Source organism: Limulus polyphemus, unplaced genomic scaffold, assembly GCF_000517525.1.
Source record: "Limulus polyphemus unplaced genomic scaffold, Limulus_polyphemus-2.1.2 Scaffold1732, whole genome shotgun sequence".
Taxonomy (NCBI): Eukaryota; Metazoa; Arthropoda; class Merostomata; order Xiphosura; family Limulidae; genus Limulus; species Limulus polyphemus.
The window spans coordinates 183,546-208,063 of record NW_013667342.1 but is presented as its reverse complement, the minus strand read 5'-3'; the positions used below and the strand labels follow the sequence as shown (position 1 = coordinate 208,063).

Genomic DNA, 24,518 nt, shown 5'->3' with positions numbered 1-24,518 from the left:
CTTGATAAATTATAGTTGGATTCTATGGTATTGATGTAGTAATTTATGATTTTTTAGTTATTCAAATGTATATATAAAACATAAAAAAAAATATTTTGTATCATACCCTCCATGTGCAAAATTTGTAAAGGCTTAGCAACCTACGTCAAGCAGCAACCGAGTACAAAGGTTGTAACTAGAAGAGATAATTGTTTGTTTTACTTCTTTATTTACTGTTCTATTTGTTATGAAAACTAACTTTAAGAACTTGTTTCAAAATAGCAATACTCTATATACATGTATAATGTATAATAATTGAAATGTGACTGTATTTTGTAAAATACTAGTTGACTAAACACAGCCAAGACAAGTTACTTTGTACAGACCAAAGGTCAGTTTTCTGTTATTTGATATGGTAACATGAGTGCATGTGAGCCTCGTTATTGTAACTTCTGTATTGTTAGCTAGGCGTGGGTGAAAGAATAATATAATAAAAATAATAAATATATATAAATGTAAAATGTTATGATATTTAACCTATTTCATCTAAACATTTATGTTTTCATGTTATAATTTATGTCATTCTAGAATGAAAGAGACATAATTTATGTTTATTTCCTAATTTTTTACGGTGGTTTTGAGATTGTTCAAACCTACCGAACTCGTACAGATTAATTACTGAAAATAACAGATAAAATATAAAGTTTTTTCTTAAGAAACAATTGGTAACTATCTGGACATTATAAAGATTTTGCATATGAAATTTCAAAATTTTCTGATACACAAGTATTTTTATTCTTAAAATGAAAATTACTTTGAATGATAGGTAGGCAGGATATGAAAAGAATAAAAAGGCTGAGAGAAACATTGCTTTACAAACCTTATGATTTAATAAAAAAAAATTACTGTTTACTGATAATCTGCCAAATTTTGTTAACGTTTGAAAGAGTTAATCTATAACTTGAGTCATATGTAAATGCAAGAATGAATGCTGCACTTTAATTACTATTTGCATGTATAAAATAACACCACATTTTCAACTGTTAATGTACAATTTGATTCATGTATTTACGTGTAAGGATAAGTGCTCCCCTTGATTGACTATTGGCATGTGTTAATTAACACTACTACTTTGACCATTAATGTATAACTTGTGTCGTATGTAAGTGCAAGGATGAGTGTTTCACTCAAAAAACGATTGGCAAGCGTAAAATAACACTACATCTTCAACTGTTAATGTACAACTAGAGTTACTGATGGAGACATCATGATGAAATATCAGACATAAACTAGATTCTACAGTTCTAAGTTTTCTTTTGTTCTTACTTATTATAAAAATTAGTCTATTTCTTTCATTAGATTATCATTAATAATTGTACAGTAATTTCTATTCATTGAATCAGTAGTGTTTTTATTTTTCTGCAGTCAGTAACTGATGATGTATGGTGGTATTACATGGTGGAGTTAGGATTCTACTGGTCATTAACTTTTTCGCAATTCTTGGACATTAAGAGAAAGGTAAGGAAGTATTATTCAAGAAATTATGTCCAGTTGTTAGAAGTTTTTTTTGTTACATTGTTAACAATATTGTAAAATGTGTAATAAGGTTAGTTTATGTACGTATCAGTGCGTGTATCTTTACCCATTTTTTTTGTAAAGGTAAGGTAACTTTTAATCAAGCTCAAATACTTCAAAGAACCTTTATAAATTTTTATTGTATTTGTTTTCACATATTAAGCAATTTTAGAGTAGTCACCAAATAAATGAAAATATATAAGCTTTATTTTAAGTGACTCAGTTTCTTCAACTATATTATTAAATACACAGATCAATCAGAAAAGGAAATTGACATGCCGATTTTGCTTAGGTTTTTAAGTTCAAAGGATGAAGTAGGATTTTAAGAATGCAAACTTAGCAATCATGTGTTTCTACATCATATTCAAGTGTATAGTTTTGTATTTATGCATTGTTTTATTTGATAATTCTAACCAGAAAAAAAAGGGGGATTTTTAAGATTTGGAAATTTTTGTTCCTTTATTTTCAATGGATAAAAATTCACATTCAATATTGAAAGTTCAAAGCCCCTTGATACTCATTCTTAAGCATTATTATTTTAACAATTTTTTTACGATGACGAAACGAGGGAATTTTTTTCTTCCCCTAAAAAGGGAATTTTAACTATCATGAGTATTGAAAAGTGTGAGTAACTTTATTGGATGACATCCAAATAAGTATCAGTAGCTGCAAAATACCTGTTTCCTAATAACATTTTTCATGCATTATAGCATTGTTTGTTGTTATAGGGAGAAAATGGCTCTTCTACAGTTCTTTTGTTGTAGTTTTTAGGACTAGGAGATGAAGCAAAATTGGATATTTATATATAATTCTTCTGTGAAAAAACTAACCTTTTTCACACACACACACCCCAAATGGCTTATGACATTTTGCTGATTCCACAATTAAATATCGTTTTTAATGTTACTTTTAATTAAGATACAAAATGTTGAATGTTCAGTGTTTTACTAGCAAATGTCATTGCTATTTTCATTAGTACTTCTTCAATGAATGTGAAAGCTGGTTGAGAGATTTCTACTTTTGAAGATTTTTTTATGTTAATTGGTGAAATTTAATGAATCTGTGAACAGATAAATTGAAGTGTTTGTTCATTACATTCTCACAGTTGTATAGATAAAGCTCAAGATGGTTTAATAGTATTTGATATTGAAAAGAAATAGTTGAAAAGATAGTATATATATATATATATTATTTTTTTTAACTTTAATATGAATTTATTATATATATATATATATATATATATATATATATATATTCTATTTGTTGACAATAAGTGACAATTCTACTTGAAAGCACTGCTTAGTTTACTGATGAAACTACTCATCTAGATAATTCTTTTGTTTGCCATAGCCAGTCTGTTCATATGTGACAGTAGCATAATTGCAAGGAGGGGTGTCCCGCTTGAATGAAAATTTTCATTGTAAATTGTGTGCAATAATGCTTCTCAGAATAGGGATATAAAAGGGAACACCACTAGAATATCCAGATACATGATATTTATATCAAAGGCTTCCTTTACATGACTGCATTTTATACGTATAATACAACAGAATTTTGTAGTTACTTGTGAGTTATCTTAGGCTCATAAAAATGGTTCAATGTAAAGTATCGTTTACAGGTCTAGTATAAATTTTCAACTTATATATCAGTAAAATAAAAATTGTTTTGTTCACGTTCTTTGAATTTTTCATAATTATTTTGTAGTTCGTAAAATTGTGATTGTTTAGTGATTTAATGGTAAAATAATGTATATATTAGTTTGCTTGAACTACAACAGTCTATATACCCCAGAATTTTGTGACTTTTTTGAACATGTACATATCATGTGACTACTCTCCACCAATAGTATTGCTCCACTTGTATTGGTGCATCTAGCTTCTCTGCTATTCCTGCTTAATACTCATTTTCTTGATTGGAACAGCTTTATTTAGACGTTTTTTCGCATGTGGCTACAATTTATGGTTGTGCTCATTTGCCATTTCAATTTTTTTTCAACAGTTCACTTTTACAGTGTTTGCATTCAATTATTTCAACAATATTTTTTTTTTGCTTTTGTTTCTTGTTATCGAATTATACAAGTACTTTGTATCAACTACGGTAGTTTCCATTACAGTTGACAATGCTAATGGTAAGCCTTCCCAGGAATCGGGTTTGACTTTACCTGCAGAGGGGATATAGGCCTTAATTTGCAGGGAGCTAGATTCATATGTTTGGTTAGGGCACTCGACTCGCAATCTGAGGGTCGCAGGTTCGAATCCCCATCCCACCAAACATGCTCGCCTTTTTAGCTGTGGGGGCATTATAATGTGACGTTCAATCCCACTATTCATTGGTAAAAGAGTTGCCCAAGAGTTGGCGGTGGGTGGTGATGATTAGCTGCCTTCCCTCTGGTCTTACACTGCTAAATTAGGGATGGCTAGTGCAGATAGCCCTCATGTAGCTTTGTGCGAAATTCAAAACAAACAAAGGTATGTTTGGCTGCAATTTCCTCTCCTTTTCAACCTGATGATGTTACTGAAGAAGAAGACAATTTGGACTCTTTTTCTAGCACCTTCTTATTTTGGTCTGTCACTCTCCTCAGGAGAGTTAGCCTTCCACACCCTTTTTTACACCTGGTTACTCTGGTTGATACATATTTAGTTTTTTCTGTATGTTTGAGACAAGGGTGATTTTCATAGTTTTCTTTTTCCTGCTCCTGTTGCCATACCTCCATGTTGTTCACTTTGGTGGAGGTTTGTTCTCCTCCTTTCTTCGTATTGCTTCCAGATCTCCCAGTGGATCATTGGTTCCTTGACTTGTACACTTCACACCTAGTTGTGATACCCATGGTAGACACAATTCAGATACCCTTTGTGTGGCTTTATCCTTCTTTACACACAGGAGAATTAAGTATTTCATGTCATCAGTGCTCGGACTTTGGTGAGCTAGATATTTATGTGTCCTTTGTCATATAAGTTAATTTAAACTTATTGTAAGTTAGATATTAATTATTACTTTGTTTTCTAGGTAATTGTAGTTGGTTATTATGTACTTTGTAGACTAGGTAATTTTGTTAGTTCTTTATTAACGAGTATTTTGTCAACTAGGTATGTTTAGATAGTTTGTACTTTACATATCATTCCTACTAGTAACATCTAATTCATTGTTCTATCTGAATAATTTTTTTTCATCACTGTTAAATATATGCCATATAACCCTAATTTTTTTCGGTGTAAGGCTTAATTTTTTTTGTATTGGTACATTGCTGATGTGTTCATTTCTTTCCAGTTCATAAAGCTGAGCTTTGCTTTGGCTACATTTCCTACATTCTTGATACTAGAATCCAAATTTTCTCCTCTTACTCTACAGTTCGAGGTTCATACCCACAGTACCCACATTGTTAATAGTTATTTATATCTAGACGTTGGGTATTCTAGTTTAGAGCCCTCCCATTTGGACTAACCATGGCTTCTTATGGGTGGTAAGAACTTTTGCCCAACATCTTCACTTGATGGGTCTTTGCACTCATCATTACATGGATGACTGGCTCCTGCTTGCTTCTTCCCATTCACAGTCCAGAAACCACACTCATCTGCTTCTACAAGAAGCAGTACGGGTGGGATTCCTCATAAAGGTGGAGAAGTCCATTCTTATCCCCAGTCAATACCTTGTTCGTTTGGGTTTTTATTCAATTCCATCTTCAGTTGGGTCCATCTTTCTCCTCTTTGTCTTTGGGATATTGAGCAAGCAATCCACAAGGCCCTCACCTCACATTCTTTTGCAGCTCGAGAACCTCTATCTCTTTTGGGAGCTTTCATACCTATGGGTCGAGCTCTTATGTGTTCCTTTCAGTAGAAACTCGTTGATCAGTGGTACTTCTACTTGGATTCCTTGAACTACCATTTTACCCTGCCCTCCTCAATCTGGGCCAGCCTAGCCTGGTGGCTAGGCAGGAACCAGCCCACAATGGGGTTCTGCTTCCTCTACTTGGGGGGTGTAAAAACCATGCTCACAATAATGTTTGGATAAGTTCTGTTGAGTAGTCTTAATTTTTTTTTTTTACTGAGTCTGTACTTGCAGCTAAATATGGTAGTCCAAGGGTCACAGGGTATTTAGCACTAGAAGGATTGGGTTGTTGACTTCCCTCAAGAACTTATTAAACACACTATCAATAAAATGAAATGGAAAATCATTTTTTTGTAATAAATAAATAAATAAAAAAATTGATGCTTTTTTAAAAAAAGCTTTGATGAGCTAACTATTTTCCAAGCTTTATGGTTGTGAATATTGACAAAATTTTTCTAGAACTGCTCTAGAATAATGCTCTTAAAATGTAAGTATAATTTTGAAAAAGGTTTTCTTATGAAAACAGACTACTTGATAGTATCTACTATAGTTAATTACTGTAGTATCCAAAAATTATCATGGCCAGGTAGTTATGGCTCTTGACTTGCAATATGTGGGTTCACATCCCTGTCCCACCAAACGTGCTCACTATTTCAACCACATTATTTGTTGGTAAAAGAGTAGCCTTCCATCTAGTCTTTCACTGTTAAATTAGGGATGGCTAGTGCATATAGCCCTCGTGTAGCTTTGCGCAAACTTCCAAAAAAGATAACTAAGAGTTATTTTGTTCGTGAATGATGAATTGAATACTGGTGTGTTTATTCGTGTTATCAAGAAACTGTTTTACTTGGACTTGTTCATTAAAAACCACAAATGTAACATCTATATCTTCTAAACAGATTGGTCTGAATTCTTTTGGACAATTTTCTTTTCTGTATAATCAAAAAAGATTGGCCAAACAGGGAATTAACTTGGAACTCATTGAAACCCCATCTATTTGAACATACAGTTCAGTATTATAAATGAAACAGGATTTATTTGTAGTGAATTCCAATAATTTTTGAAAAACTGCTTTAATTAATCCTTCTACATTTTCATTATTTTAAAAAAACTAAATCACATATTATATATTAACTGCAATTATGTTTAGAGATAAGTAAGTGAAAATGGAAATAATGTCAAAAGTAACCCAATAAACAGGTTTATCTGGTTTAAGTTTTTTTTGCAAATGAAATTTTGAATTTTCTATCTTTAACTGTGTATTCCTCATAAACTTTTTCTGGCAATAAAATCCAGCTACTCTATGATTAAAAGTGTCAATGTTGGATAAGATTGGCCTGAGAGGAACATCTGTTTTATGAACTGTTGGTAAATCATATAATACACCATAATGTGAGCTTACAGGTCTTATGTTAGTATAAGTCTTGTCATTAATTGAACTTTTTTTTTTTTTTATCTTTGACAAAAAATCTTTGTACATTTGCTTCTCTTTCTTAACTTGAATTAATACACCATTGTCTTAGGACTAAAATGTGAGTCAATCAGCTTTACTTTTATATAGAATAATAAAAAACATGAACCTCATCACTTTCATATGGGTCATTTGATTTTGATTTTCAACTTCTCTCTACACTTACTGTTTTGGTGTGCTTTTTTTTCTCACCCAAGTGTTCTTTTTTTGTACATCATATACTTCCAGCAGTCTTGTATGTGTAACAGCTTTTGAGGGCTATAAGCAAATAATTACATTTTTTTTTCTGTTTTATGTTGCTAAGCTTATTTTGAAAACTTCTGTATATGTATATATTAAGTCTTACATCTTAAGGTGCATATTTTGAAATTTATATATTTTGTTAATAATGCTCCTACTCCATTAGTAATAACATTACTTTCTTATTTTATTATTACTGTGTACAGGACTTTTTACAGATGTTTGTACACCACATCATCACCATTATGTTACTGAGTTTTTCTTGGGCTTGTAACTTCTGGCGAGTAGGAACATTAGTGATGCTTATACATGACTTTGCAGATATTCCTCTTGAGGTAAGGAACCAGATGTACTAAAATTATTATTTTTTTACATTTGTGTGTGTTAATATCAGTATATTACCTAAAATGTTCTAAGGTCCACACTAATCACTTATCTTCACTCTTTAAATACTTATACTTGGAGATTATGCTCATCATTCTCTTTATGAACATTCAAGAGCAATAAATTATTTGTTGATGTTCATAATGAATAAAGTCTAGAGATATATTTGTATGTTTAAAACTTTCAAATTATTTAACCAAATACTAAATGAAAATTTAGAGTTACAATGCAGATTCCAGTGTTAACCATTTTTCATGAAAACTGGATTAATAGTATCTTGTGAAACAAACAAATGCTTTTCAAGTTGCTTAGTGATTCCTTAAGCGTACTTAATCCAAGTTATAAGTTGTGTGTCTAGTGTTTAGGATGCTCGACTCTCAATCTGTGGGTAGCAAGTTTGAATTCTGTCACCAAACATACTTGCCATTTCAGCTGTGTTTTTTTTTTATGTCCAAAAACCAAAAATATTCCTCAGAATGTCTTGTATATATGGAATGAACAGGAGACAGTTTCTTTTTCTCTTGTGTGAATCTTCAGTTGAATTTTTAAAAAAATGCTTGAATGTACTAGATACATTTTTAAATTTTGATATGAAAGTTATGGAAAATAATGTTTAATCACCTTACCAAAAGATTATATTTCCTATAAACAAAGTCATAGGTGCTAATGTTTAGCTCTCATTTACATGAAGTTTATAAATCTAAACTTTTTTTGTAGTGACAATTGTTGATTGATATTAGAATTTCTAGGGTTAAAGTTATCTTAAAAAACAAGTATTAGATAATTTGAAACTATGTATGTGGATTGACCTTTAGAATAGGCATAGTCTAGCAATTTTTGTTAAGCTACTTTGAAGAACTGTTGTTATAAAAATACAAAACTTTTGTACTTAATAAAACCTAAGTCTATGGTTATATGATTTGGTTTCATGTGCAACTGATAACTTGGTGTATATTTGGCCTTTAAATTTAAAGCTTATCAGTCTAATGAACTATATGACCAACATCTGTTAAAGATTTAGACCACGAAAATATGACACAGTTTTAAAATTATTAAACTTTACAATTTTGACAAATCTCATAATTATTTATATTGGTTAAATATATGAGTTAGGCTGTTAAGGTTTCTCTTGGACTTCATTGTCTTACATGCTTTCTGTTAGTTCTTCAAGAAATATATATTTGCTTAACCTTTGGGTCACCCTGTGAGTTTGTCAAACGATTTATTTAAGTCACATCTGTATAATTACTTAATTCTTGGTTCAAGTAGTAAGGTTGCCCTTGAAACCATAAAGACTCTACTAAATGCTATTTAAGGGAACTTTGGATGAATCTGTACAAAGAAGTTTATGCCTTTGTATGCTCTACTTTTGCACTTCCTGCTTACTTCCGAGTTCCTTCTTCATTTTTTAGTGTTGCTCCTTCAGTTTTCTGTCCATCCATGAAAATGTTTTTATAAGATATATATTTTGAAAATTCAGAGTTAACCTATAGATAAACTAATTTCTGTTTATCTTGTCTCAGTTGATTAACTGCAATAGATAATTTATTGGGCATATTGAAACATGTAGACCTACTACTCATCATCTATGGATATATCCTAAAATGACAAAAGAAAAAATATTCATCAACATTAATGTAAAGAATGAGCTTTATGCTCATCCAAGAGTAAATAAATCTTCTGAAGTACCTTTTAATTCTAAAGATGGAAATTTTACAATTTCTTTCATCTTCTATAACTTGTCATTAATTTTTTTGATTATAACATGTTGGTACAAATACATAAAAGTCTAAAGATGTGTAACTTTACTCATTTTTGTAACTATTCTTTTTGAAGGTAACCAAAATGATAAAATATCTAGGGAAGCAAAACATGGCTGACGTCTCATTTATGATTTTCACTCTAGCATGGATTGTTTCTAGATTAGGACTTTTTCCTTACAGGTATGTTAATTTTAAAGGTTTTTGATTGAATGTGTGCTTATGGTTGTGTTGTTGTTTTTAACTAGCCAAGTTATAGTTTTATTAGACAAATAATTGTTGTGTTAATCTTCTTCCAGTTTAATTACTAAATAAGTAAAGAAAGAAAAAAATTCCTGACAGTTCACTTTCTCTAGAGGCATATCTAGTAGTTAAAGAGTTAACCCTGTGTGCATGGATGAGGTTAAAGTGCTTATATCACGAACCTTTTACAGAGTTACATTCAAAATTAAATGAAACAGCTTTACTATCAATATTTGTCAATAAACTTGGCAGCAAAATGTAGTATATAATTCACATTTAATATTATACAAGTTTTAATTTCTTAATTTAGCCCTATCGAGACAGGTAGGGGTCAGAGGGCTTGTCATCATGTTTGTAGACTTATGTTTAACGTTGTATTTAAATATTATTTTACAACTGTATGGCAATAAGTTTGGCATCAAACTGTAGATTATAATTTAAATTTAGCATTATACATTAGTTAGTTTCTTAATTTAAAAGTAAGTATAAAAAAAGGATAAGTATCGATTTTTGTTTGTCACGTGGTATGTGGCCTTCTGGGTTTGATCAGATTACATTTTATGATGCCCACAATACAATGTCTAGAGTATTGTATGAATTAGAAACTCAAATTTCCAATATTGGCAAGCTAGAATATAAAACAAGAACCTTCTACCTTTTCTATTTGCTGAGATATCATCATAATTAGCAAATCCACAATATTGGCTCCACCAACTTCTTCATCATTTGAGAAGACTTGTTTATCTATGCCTGCTTTTTTATGCCTATAAAAAAGTTATAACCAATTTCCTCTACATAATTCTGTTACTCTTTCTATGTTACAAGAGAAAAGCTCTACTATTGTTGGAAAGTTTTAAGTATTATGATCAATGCTATTTTCCAAACAGAAATTAGATTTTTTTTAGTCTCAATTACAGCATAGTTAGGAGGCCTGGTAAATTACAGTAGATTTTTGTGGTATAGGTATAGTCATCTATGATTTTTTGGTATTCAAAAATGCATATGTAAAAGTCTACAAAAATTATTTTTTTCTACATCGACATGTGAATTGGGACATGGTTTACAACAGGGTTAGCAAGTACGACTCACGAGTACAAAAATGAACTTCAAAATATCATAAGTAGTGGAGATCATTGTTTTCTGAATATCTTTTATTTGCTGTTCTATGTTTTAGGAAAAATAACTGAAAGCAAAAAATATATATATGTGTGTATGTATGTAATATAAGGTAACCCAAACCTCACTGTACTATACAGAATATTGGAAACTATGCATTTATTGGTTACCGTGTAAGCATGGTAAAATAGGAAACAAGATGTTCAAAAGCACTTTCACTCCTATATTACCACTAAATCCCGACCACTCAAGTTTTTTGGATCGGGTACAACTTTGTACAGGGCCATATCATAAATATTTTCTCTCACTTTTATATAGTACTTTAGACAGTTCTTGTTGCATCTATTTGTACTGTGTAAACAAGCTGATAAATCCTACCCCACTCTGTTTTCAGAGCTGGGATTTGAATAAACTCTATGAAACCTTTGCTTATCGACCAAAATTCAAACACCTAACAAGTTTATTGGATCGGCCAGACTTTCTACAAAGTCATAGCATAAGCATTTTATAATACTTTAGACAATTTTCTTTGTAACCATTATACTGTCAACAAGATGATAAATCCAACTCCACTGTGTTTTCAAAGCAAGGAAATTTATGGGAATTGTGCCACAAAAGCTTATTTGATATTGGCAGTTTCAAAGTACAGTAACACCTAAACAAGAATGGTGATTCATTGCTTTATATTTGGCAGGTTTTTACTTCAGCCACTAACAGTAGTATAAACAGAGGAAATAAGTGTAAAATGATTAGAAGAAACTCAGGAGATTTACTTTGGAACTTTGTTGTCCATATTGAAAAGGACAGAGTACTATTCATATTGTTTCTTCTAGTTACTAAGCCTTCTGCTAGCAATTAAATAACTACAGAAAATAAGTGTGAAAAGGTGAGAAGAATAAACTCTGACCATAAATACTTTGAAATTTTTTGATCAATACTATACATTTTATTTTGCATTTGCAAATTTTATTTTCATTATACCTTGATTACTTACCTACAACCTGGAGAATTAAGTATTATGTTACAGTAAAGAAAATAACAAATAAAATACAAAGCTTTACTGAAAATAAAAATGTTTGATATTTAATTACGAGGTTTTTGATTTTTCATTTCTTTTTCACTATTTATTATTATAAAAGTAACTAAAATGTCAAAAATAGAAACTTATTACATAAGATAATGAAAGAAAAATAATAAAAATCTTCATAGGGTATACGAGCCAGCAGCTTGTGTGTTACGCTGTTTGATATGGTAATGTGAGCTGAACGTTCAAATGTAATTTTCAATTTGTGTCCGGGTATTTTTAGTTGGACGTGGTTCGTGGGTCAATAAAACAAAAATTAATAAATATAAATAGATGTACACTGTTATGAGATTTGTGGTTTCCTGTTACAATTTGCAGTTATTCTAAAACAAAAAAAAGGTAATTTTTATGATGGTTACAAGGTCAGTCAAATCAACCAACACTATATAGAGCTGGCATTGGTAAAATAACAGATTAAATATAACATATTATTCAAAAAAATGCTTAATGATTACCTAGAAGGAAATAGAGATTATGCAAATAAAACTTGGTAATTTTCAGATAAAGAAAAGTATTTTTAATCTTAAGATCAAAATTACTTTGCATGTTGGATAGTCAACATTTTGAAATAAAAAAATTCACAAGCAAATCTTTAATAATAAACAAAAATCTTAATACTTAATTTAAAAACCTGATACTTTGTGTATGAAAGACTTGTAATTTTACTAATAATCTGCAAAATGTTTTAAAGATATGTATACATTATCAAAAATTGTAGTATAATTACTCTCATGGATACTTTTGTGGTTTACGAGCTGAGTGGATCCCACCCAGCCCATATTGGTAGGGTTAAAAGGGAAATCTAACTTATATAAAAGCCAGTGTGTGCCACATGAAAGGGGGGGGGTTGCCACGAAACCTTAAAAGTGCATTGAGTGTTGGTATAATAAACCTAAAGACATAGTGTGGGATCACCTAGCGTAGAACCAAGTACATAAAATTTATCATGAGAATAAAAATATCGAATTAATTTTAAATCTAAGTTGTTTCTGAATTAAGCTATTTACTGTTATGTCACCAACGTTTTTACTAAAAAACAACAAAAAGTATTTAATCAATGAAGACTATAAATTAAGAAATCAACAAATATTTTTCTTGTTTACAGTTTATACATTTCGTTTTATACTTTCAGTATATAGACTAACAACAATATTAGGTTATACTTTTGTTGCTATGCAACATGACATAAAATCCATTGTTGGATTTTACTGGCTTTTCTAAATATTAGAAGTTGTTAACCTAACTGATTTTTTCAAATAATTATTCTATGAATACGCCACAAATTCATTTCATGAATGATCTTAATTTTGATTGGCTCACAAAGTAATTTACCGACATTTGACTGCCTCGACTGCACTTTTCTGCCTCTGTGTTGGTCAAGCTTGATTTTGCAAAATATATTTATTTTACTTAGCTATGAAATGTGAGGTTAGGGTATACTATGGAGTGGGAGTGGTATTACTTGCCTCATCATTTCTGAAGTGCTATGTGCTAGTATTTAAATAAATTCTTAATCTTCATTCTACTGTGTTACATGATGTTTTTCTGCCCTGAATTCTTCATTTTAGACTTTGTCTTCCTTTATATGGTTTCAGAATATGCAGTATTCCTATTGTACAGTGGTACTTTTATGCTTATATGAGTGCAAAATGATTGATGTTTAATGTGCATTGTTCGACGTGGGTGCAGAACTATGAAATTTATAACGTTAAGTTTAAAGACAAGTACTTCAGTAACATAAACACACAAGGAAACATATAACGTTTATTCTTTATATTTTTGTGACTTATAAATAATGCAATACCATTACATCTCAATACACATTGACAATTAGGCCTAAAGTTTACATACATTTCATAATTGAAGCATTAGTTTTCCAACTATATAATTTACGGCAATTAGCCTTAATAGTCACCAATGTAATTTCATTCATTTTAGAAGCTCTACAGCTAACACATTTCACAAAAGAAAATAGTTATATATATCAGATAATATACAAATGTGACTTAGACAAATATATACAAAAGAAATTTACAAAAAACAACAACAAGAAAATAGTTTATTTTTACAATTTTTGATACCATAATTTTGAAACAACACAACTTTATAACAATTATATGTTTCAAACTATCGCAAAATTAGATATGCTTTGTACGAGAAGAATGAGTTTACCCATTAGGGGAATAAAATATTACACCATTTCTATTATTGGTGGTAGTGGACATGATGCTTTGTTAATACCTTAGGGAAGAGTAAAAAAGAGTTGATACAATAAGTGGAGTAGTGACAAATGAAGACAGTTGATTTTTACAATTCTTGATACCATAATTTTGTAACATCACATTATCAAGAGTTTGATCAAGTAAAAACTTTAGATTTTAGTTAAAGATAGGGATTATCCACAAAGACAAGTTGTTTATACAAAAAATGTTGTGTACAGAGATATATTTCATTTACAGTCATTTCAGATTTTTACACTTTGTTACTTTAAATTATATATGTGCTTAGTAGGTTTTTACAACAAGGAACATGTTTTAGATAGATGTTGCATGATATAACCTGAAATTTCTGTTACTCTAAACTTTCCACACTGCCACTGGATTATTTGTTTCTGTTCATGCTAGTTATGCACAGTTCAAAGAGAAATAAAGTTAAATGAAAGTAGTAATGAAAAGTTAAGTGGCCGAAAGCTTTGAAGATAAATAATTATAATTGTCTGTTACAAAGGTATTTTTAATCGTGCTTCATATTTTTTCAACTTGTACTACATATAATATTTTTATGGTTAGTGTCAGGTAGAAAAAGTAAGGGATAAAGTATAAAGTTTTTACCAAAAAAAGCTTATTATTCATTTAGATTTACATTTTAGAAGTTATGCAAATAAGATATGAAAACTGTAAGATGAAAAAAAAGGTATTTTGCTTCTTAACGAGAAAATCTCTTTTCACTTGGGCTAGTCATTGTCTTATTTGGACTGAATCAGTAAATTTACAGACAAATCTTTAGTAGAAATAATTGATTAACAATTCTGGTCTTTTGTGTACAACATACTTGTAATGTGTACTAAAATCTTACTAAATTTTGGGAAGATATACTTTGTAAATTTGGAATTATAATAAAGATTAATTCTCTAACACTGGGTTAGTCCAATGGATTGTCCCTGTGTACTTATGGTTAATTTTTATATTTCTGTCTTATAATGGTTCTCCAGTGGGCAAGTAAATTTTTCTAATTATTAACAAAATCACTTAATGATCTGTGATCTAGTAATAAGATACTTTAGCTGATACAGACTTTTGTCACTCAAGCCAGGTTGTATGGTGTCTATCAGCTTCATTGTTCTACCTTTACTTACATGTATACATATGCATATAATTTAAAGACAACAAATGATCTGTTGGTCCATCTGCTACTATCCAAGACCATCCCATCCATTATACTAAACTAAAATAAAACACTCTAAACCAGCCCTTATCATTCAATGGTTTATAAAGCCTTCCTCGAAATTCCCTTAAATTAACTGCATGTACTTCATCTAAAGTCAACCCATTTCAATAAAACCAACCATTTAGAAAAATTAACCTGTCTTAGCTGAAGATGGCTTTTACCCTGCCAAAATGTCTCTTACCATTCTCACCATTAAGTATGAAAAAAGATGATTCATTAACAATGTCAGTTCTAATAACAATCTTAAACACTTCAATCAGATCTCCTTTTACTCTTCAGTTTTTCTAGATTTCAGGGATCTTAACCCATCTTCATATGACGATCTTTCCATCACAGGTATCATCCCAGAAGCCCTCATTTGAGCCCTTTCTAACAATACAGTGTCCTTTCTAAAGTAAAGAGCCCAAGACTAAATACAGTACTCCAGATGTGCCCTGATCAATGACCTATACAATGACATTATAACATTTTTAGTCTTTTATTCAGTATTCCTGTAGGTAAAACCTAAAATCATATTTACCCTACCATTAGCAACAGCACATTGCTTGGATGGCTTAAGAGACTGGTGAACCAGAACACCAAGACAGTTTTCTTCCATGAGACTGTTGAGGTTATTCTCATCAAAATTATACTCATTTCAAATTGTAATATCCCATGTGCATTACTTTGCATTTATTTATTACTTGTAAAACAGTATCCTCCTCCTTACAGCCAACAACACCCAAAACTTTAATATCATAGCAGATCTAAATAATCTGTTAACGATTCCTTCATCTATGTCATTGAGGTAAATCAAAAAGAACAAAGGTCCTAACACTTAGGTTCTGAGGTATACCACCTGTGAAGTTAATCCAGTTTGACAATTTAACACCCAGGGCATGCCATCATATTTACCCCCCCTTTGTTAATTCTGTGGCAACCCATTTCGGTCATTTTTGCAGCCTTTCCTGTTTTATATGTAGGGCAATCATCCTGATTGACCTGTCCTAGTTACGGATATGTTCTGCTTTCTTCCATCTTGCCAGTTTACTGTCCAGTGAGCCAACCTATCTCTTACACCTACAGAGATGACTTTTTTTAACACATTTTTTATGTGACCTAAAGTAGTGATACAAAATTGAAAAAAATTTAGTAATTTGTCAAATAGCTCTGTCTGGAATGAAAAGAAGTATAGTAATTAATTTAGCTACATCAGTAATTTGTCAAATACCTCTGTCTGGAATGAAAAGAAGTATAGAAATTAATTTAGCTACATCAGTAATTTGTCAAATAGCTCTGTCTGGAATGAAAAGAAGTATAGAAATTAATTTAGCTACATCAGTAATTTGTCAAATAGCTCTGTCTGGAATGAAAAGAAGTATAGCAATTAATGAAGCTACATCAGTAGATTGTCAAATAGCTCTGTCTGGAATGAAAAGAAGTATAGAAATTAATTTAGCTACATCAGTAATTTGAATAAGTATATAGGTAAAAGAAAAGTGTAGTATGCTATTGGTATTCCTGTAAATGCTATGTACTCTGAAATTAAAAGGTTAGTATGTTTATCTATTTGAAACATACTGGTAACAATACTTACACATAAAACCATATGATTTATATATATGTTTTGTCATGATGACTCATTATACATTAGGGAATCTTGAAAATTGGTTCTTTCCTCTTTGTTCTTCATCAACTGAGCTTCATGTATTTATGCTTTTGGCAGTATGTTCTAAATTAAGTTTAGGAAAACCAATAAAAGTTCTTTGACATTTTTTTTGCACTTATGTTTACAAATTTTTACATCATTGCATTATTAAAATTTCAATATCTGTGGTACTTTACCAGCAGAAACTAAATTGTCAGATGATTTCTTGCAATGGAAGAAATTTCTTTTGCATAAGGTGTACAGTTACTTCAGTTTCACGTTTGATTAAGTATTCATATAAGGCATAGCAATATACGTATATTGTTCTAAGCCTAATAAGTTAGAAAATAATGTTTATATGGTTTTTGTTTTTAATATATTGAATTACAGTAATCTGCAAATCATCAGAATTATGTGTGAATTTTTTTTTTTTAGTTGCAAAAATAATAGCAAAATATTAAGTAAGATGCATAAAAGAACACAGTGAATTGGTTTATTAGCGTGTACACGATAGCTGTCAGATAGAATATAAGGTGTACTGGCAAGCTATTCAGGTTCATGTACATTGGTAAGTCTAAATCTAAACATGGCACACAAGTAAGAATGATCTTAGTTAAAACTTGGTGCTTTATACTGTAACAAGGTACTCCATTTAAAACACTTTCACATTTTATGCATTGGCTGCTGTTATTATAGTTTGCTCACTCTATCATCACAAGAGAGCCTAACTTTTGCTCATTTGTATTTATGCTGTCATTGATAAACTTGCAGATATTCATATGCATTTTAAAATTTTGTTTTTATTTTTAACCCTCAGTACAGGTAGGTAAAAGTGCGCTTATCATGACTTTTAATTGATACATTCAAAGTTTAATTAAGCTACTTTATTATCATTGTATACAGATAAACTTGGCATCAAAACATAGTTAGTAAATCAAATTTTAATATAAACTCTAATTTCTTAATTTCAAAAAAGAAATATTTAAATAAATTCCCCATCTCTTCTTGTCTATGGATGGGACACTTGTTCTCTTTGACTTGCCTATTTTCTATTTTTTCATCAACCCTCTATGATGTCCTAAGTTTAACATACAATATTCATTATAATATAGATATAACTAAAACATAGTCTCGTTTTCACAGCTTCTAATATTCTTTATTTATGGAAATATAAACCATAAAGTCAAACCCACTTGCTGCCTATCACATACTATCTTTCACAAATTGCCAATAATTCTCTTGTGATGTAATTTTCTGTTTAGTCTGCAGTCATTTTAGAAAGCAAAAAAGGGGGTTGATACAGATTTATTTCATATTTTTGTGGTGATTACAAGGTCAGTCATCAAATTGATAGAGACCATATTGTGTTTGGGTAGAGAAAATGGACATAATATAAAATTTTACCGAAAAAACTTTAGATATTCATTTAAGAAGATTTAAAAGTTATGCAAAGGAAATTATAAAATTTTAAGATGAAAAAAGTATTTTTAATCTTAACATAAAAATCATCTTGCACTCAGACTAGTCAGAGTCTGAGACACACTCTGACTTTATATATTCACAGATAAATTCTTAATACAAATACTTGATTTATAAAATATAATGTTTTGTGTACAAAATACTTTGTAATATTTACCAAAAGTTTGCCAAATTTTGTGAAGATACAGTTAATATACTAAAAGTTATAAATACTTTCATGGTTACATGGTGCTTGCAAGGTCAGTTAAAGTGACCATACCTGTATAGAGAGAATTATGATAATTAATACCTGGTATTAAAACTTGAAAATGTAGTCAAAATTTTGTATACATATATTTACACACACACACAAATTTTCTCTTGAAAATGACAATCAAAATGTAATTTAATATGAAATTGGGATCCAGACATTTTGTTACTAGGACAACTTATGATAGGTGCATTCTTTTTACATCATTTTTGTGACATTGCAGTTTTTGTCATGAGTACTAGTTTTGTGAGAGGTAGTTTTGTAAATATGAAATTGATTGGTGACAATAATATAAAATGATAATAGATCATAAATCGTACAATCATGTGGGAACCATTCAAAAATTACATAATGCTATGAGGGTGAGAGGGTGTCCAAGCCTGTATTACGATGTCACAGGGGGTGTCACGAACAGTGTTACATAAAACATAAATTACAGTGAAAATGGTTTAGGTCTATAAAAACATTTATTGTAACTTAACATACTTTGATTTGAATTCAAAACACCTTTAATAACTTTAACATTTGCAAACATAATATATGTATCATAGTGGTGAATCTAGTAACAAAATTCACCAATCACAAAAGCACTTGTAACAAAACCTTTCTTAATGATGTGATGGCAACTTGGATTCCATAACACAGGGTTTTCCATGACAAAAAGTCCATGTCACAAGCTGTCCCTCATGAAATGTCCCAGACTCTATGAAATCAGTTGTAAATAATATAATACCTGACCTTCAAATAAATTAATACTTATTTAACTTGATTTTAATACATTTCACATATCTTTTTACTAATGACTTCTTATAAAGCTGCATTTTGATTGGCAGTTTTACATGTAAATTTACTTATCAAAGAACAAAATACTTTGTGTGCATTTTTCAGTTTTGATCAATAACTTTTCAACTGTTTTACACTTCTGTGGGCCTTTAGAACTAAAATAAATTAGTAGCTGGTTGTTAGTAAAGTTCTTATTTATTCATAGTCATTTTATTTTGTATTTTGAAAGCATAACATATTATTTTAAGTAAAGTATATCCAAAAATGATTAGAAAAACATTTTGAAAATTCCTTTCCACATGGGCTGTTGTATTTTGTATCACTTTGACTGGGAAGGACATTTATGCCAAAAACATATGATAACTCTGAGCATTCCTCACAAAACTTCATAAGATTTTGTTAAAGTTTATAAGTATTTTGTACACAAAGAATGAAATTATTTTAATTACATCTTTCTGATAAAAATGTTATTTATCTACAGTAGTTATATGCACTCAAACTATTTTAACAGTTTGAGTGCAAGGTGATTTTCACCTTAAGTACAAAAATACTTTTCTTCATCTTATAGTTTCATATTTCATTTGAATAATCTCTAGAACCACTTAAATGAATATCAAGTTTCTTTAAGATATGTTTTTATTTTATTTTTCATTTTCTCTACCATATCACGAACATTAAACATTATCATCAATGTTCAAAATCAATGAAATGATTGAAATTAGAAAATAGAAAAAAGAATATACCTTTAAATTTGTTGTTGGATATCTTTAAAGATATTGTAATTATGTTTGTAATTTCTGGTGTTTTCCTTTTCACAAATAGTTAATTTTTAATGTTTTATTTTCCTTTCTTATCCATTACCATTCATTATTCATCTTTACACAAGTCAACAGTGCCATCAAGGCATAATACAGTGTGTCTGAGAAACATACGCAACCATTCTGCAAAATTTTCATGCACCGCGTAATATCATTAGCCTTGAGAACTGACGCAATGTATGATGTATATTTATTGTTCATCTTGACACAAGTCAATGGTGCCCTCAAGGCATATTACAGTGTCTCTGGGAGATATACGCAACCCTTCTGCAAAGTTTTCATGCACCGTGTAGTATCGTAAGCCTTGAGAACTGATGCAAGGTGTGATGTATATTTAAAAAATGTTTAAACCTTTCAGTTATGCATTTTAAAACATAACTAATACATAATTATCTAGAATATAAAAGTAAGACCTAAACACAGTTTAAACTGTATCTATAACTATAACTTATTTAAGTAAGAAACAACTAAGTACCATAGTCGATCAAGCAACCAACAATACTACAGTCAGTTACATGTACTCTGTGATGACAACTACTCTTTAATTTCAAAATAACCATTGTTAGATTATAGTATAAAAGTAACTCTTTCTAATAACTATATACATGCATATATAACCTATACATGTAGACTATAAAGCGTAAACATATCTCTTGTAAGTGGGAATGGCATCTGTCAGGGGTTTAAGAAATTTATTACTTGTTTCAACTGCATTCATTCAGAGAACTTTGTACAAGTAAAAAGGTTATGTAAGTATCTTACAGTCTAGATGTACGTCTACACAACTGCCATTGTATTATTGAAGATACAGCGTGTCAAAATAGAGAACTTTCATAGCTTGTTGGTCACGTGACAATACATGTACGATTTAAATAGTTTTTAAAGGTTTCTTTTGAAATAAGGGACCTAAAACTTATATAACTTGAAAATTCAAATAATAAAATACATTATAGTGTTAATTATTAACATAAATCTATAGTAAAGGTGTTTAATTAAATTTTGAATGTAAAATGGTAATTTGTGCAGTAGAGTTGCGAAAGGGTTAAATAGTAAAACACTGTGTGTCAGAATTTTGCTCCTTGTTGTGAAACCTTTCAGAGTTTATGAAATGCTTTATCATAGGCTATAATTCTTATCATAACTAGACCTCCAATGGCTCAGTGATAAGTCTCAAGAACTTTAAAGTTTAAATGCTAAAAACTGAGTTTTCATACCTGTAGTGTAGCTTATCAGGACTAACTGCGTAAAATATTGCTATTTTATTGGGCAGAGTTTTTATTACTTTTTAAGCATTAAACTTTGCCTTTCATCTTGATTGATTGAATTCACTTTGCACTATCGTATCAAGGCAATCATTCTATATAATTTACTGTCCTAATTCACTGAAATTTATTAAACCATACAAATATATTTCAAATCTTTGAGGGCAAATTATCAATTTTTGTTAAGTCATCAGATGTTTGCATGTTATTTTAGGTAATGTATTACTTCCAAAATAAAGGTAATTGAATAAAAGGAAACCTTTTTATACTGAAAAAGAAAAGGCTTTGAAGTAAATAGACCTGATAAATATGTGTTAAATAACTTGCAACATATTCTTGAGAGAAGAGCAAATTCCGAAGTTTTTAAAACTAAAACAAACTAATCAGGCCTTTTGAAATGGTAATGAGGTAAGTTTCATTCCTTGCAAAAGACCTTGTATAGTTTTTTCTTCTTTACAGTTCTCTTTCTCATAATGCACTGCATACCAATTATTGTGTGTAAACAGTAGTTATTTGAACTTTTGAAATGTTCAGTTGCAATCATTTAAAAATATATAATACAATCTTTCATTATTAACTACTGGAGTTTTTACTGTTCCACCCATTTAGTTAACATGCTTTTTTTTTATGTTTGCAAGATGACAAGAAAATGCAAGTGTAGTCATGAGAATTCTGGTGTATTAATCATAATGATGTTTTTTTTGTTAAAACTAAGATTTTTCTGTTATTTTAATGTCACTTACCATTAACACTCAATGAGTAACAAGTGACTATAGCAATGCTAGAATGAACTCCAACCTTTATGCAAGATGAGATTTAGGGTTGAATGTGCTGAAACTATTGTTTATAATGTTATTGTGAAGCTAAAACAAGTTCTTTTTTTGAGTTTCTTTGATTATTGCTTTACAAGCATCATGTTTTACTTAGTCTGCCAAATGTGTGTTTGTTAAATTCTTAAGTACATAAAAGTAACTTTTATCAAACATTAATATTTTTCACACAGTATCCTCAGTAATGTGTTTTGTATTTCTTTAATAGAGTAATCTACAGTACAATGTATGAAGCCATTACCATCCTGGACTTTTTTCCTGTCTATTTCATTTTCAACTCACTACTTCTAGCCCTTCAGCTTCTTCATGTTGTGTGGACCTGGATCATTGTTTGCATTGCACTACAAGCTTTTCAGAAAGGGGTTAGTTCTTTTTTTTTTCTCGACTGATGATTATAATGCAAATAAACTACTAGGTGCATAATAATTAAACACAGTTTAGAAAACTGTTGAATTTTTAGGAATCTAACAGTCAGATGCTTTTAAATTTGGATAATGTTGTTTCTAGTTAACATGACTATTTTTCTATGTACATTTGGTAAGTTTAAAGAAAACTAATTATATAAAATGATTGCTACAGGAAAAAATAAAACAGCACTAGATGTCATTGGGAAAAGGCAGTACATTTTTAGCCGTGGCATAGTGGCTCATAGAATGGCTCTGAGTTTTTTTTCAAATACAAGCTTTTAGCTTATAGCTGTCATCTCTTGACCAATTTAAGATCTAATTACAGTTTTGGACTCGGGAGGTCAAACCCTTTTTGACTGATGTATTTGACCATGTTCAAGGTCTCATAGATTAATTTGCTGTAATCCTTTTTAAAAGAATTTCAATTTAAGGGTAGGCTGGTAGAGATCCTGATGAGTAATAAAATCGAATCAGGTATATGCACATCTCACACTTGGTATTGCTGGTGCACAAAAATATAGCTCATAAAAAGGAAAAAAAATGCCTCGTAGATTAATTTACTCTAATCCTGCCTAAAAGAATTTGAAGTACCATGTGTGTTGAGGATTCCCTTTTGTTTGTATTAAGATCCAAAAGTGGCCAGGCAGTCTAGTGTTTAGAGTGCCTGGAATGTGTATCCAGGAGTTTGTGGTTTGCATTCTCTTACCAAGAAACCATGCTATGTGCTTTGAGTTTATAGGTACACTATAAGAGTGATGGTCAAATCAAGTGTGTAGTCAGATAAAAGCTGCTTGTAATGGGTGCTTTTGACTAGTTGCCTTCTCCTTAGTCTCATGGGCTATCGTTTAAAATAAGCGCTGACTATATGCAGATAGCTCTTTTGTAACTTTTAATGACAATTTTTAACAAAAAAACAAGATCAAAAAAAGATTATAAGTTATAAAGTTTTGTTGTTAGAGTTCAAAATAATAAATTGTGGGCAAAATCCGAGACAGACTGTGAGAAATAAAAGGAATTATGTGACAATTCCTACATGTTTAAATAATTTAATCTATGTAATAATGTTGTAGCTGGTACAGTGAAAAACTGTATTTTTATCTATGATAGCCTTGGCACATGCTTAGTGAGATCTTTTCTTTTCTACCCTTTCTTATAAAGATTAATCAAAACACCGGTTTATTTAAAATACAGTTTTTGGGAAATCACTGAAAAACCTCATAAACACATCCACTTCGTTCAACAGACTACATAGATGAAGAAATAAGTCACATAAAGCATTCCTTCATTCACACCAACAATTTTCCACCAGCTATTGTTGAAAAACTCTCCAACATTCAATACAACAAAACTCAACTCACAAACAAAATTGATACTAACAAACCCAACAACAGAACATTACACTGCAGTTTACCTTTTGTCCCTGAAACCAGCTCAAGAATAATCCACACTTAGACAAACTAGCCATTAAACACAAAATTCCTGTCAACATCAAATTCTTTCAAAAACACGGCCCTAAATTAAAATTGTTACAAAACAAAAATTATTTAGAATCACACAATAATAACGTCATTTACAAAATAACATTTAAAACTGCCCAGAATTCTACATCGGAGAAACAGGAAGAAAATTGGAAACCAGATTGACAGAACACAATGAAAAAAAACGTCCTGTTTTCCACCATTACAACTCAAAAACCAAAGTATATCTATTACAAACACAGTAATTTTAAACAAATAACCAAACATAAACAAACGAAAAATCAAGGAATCCATCTTAAGTGAACAAAACAACCCTACTCTAAACCAACACCCTTGGGTGCCAGGATATCTCTCCTAAGTCGTGCAACAGTATCTGGTCATGTGTCCTCTTTTTTTCATACTGTATATATATATATATATATATATATATATATCTGTGTCAGTATAAACTACTTGTATC

At 30.3% G+C, this 24,518-nt stretch overlaps 1 protein-coding gene across 1 annotated transcript in view; it reads left to right on the top strand.

Moving 5' to 3' along the window:
- LOC106464745 (ceramide synthase 6-like) overlaps positions 1-24,518 on the top strand; it is a 49,278-nt gene that overhangs the window by 18,549 nt on the left and 6,211 nt on the right. The window contains exons 6-9 of the mRNA XM_013924902.2: positions 1,405-1,497; positions 7,297-7,425; positions 9,311-9,417; positions 22,382-22,535. Of these exons, the coding sequence (XP_013780356.1) occupies positions 1,405-1,497; positions 7,297-7,425; positions 9,311-9,417; positions 22,382-22,535 (483 nt within the window). The remainder of the gene's footprint in view (positions 1-1,404; positions 1,498-7,296; positions 7,426-9,310; positions 9,418-22,381; positions 22,536-24,518) is intronic.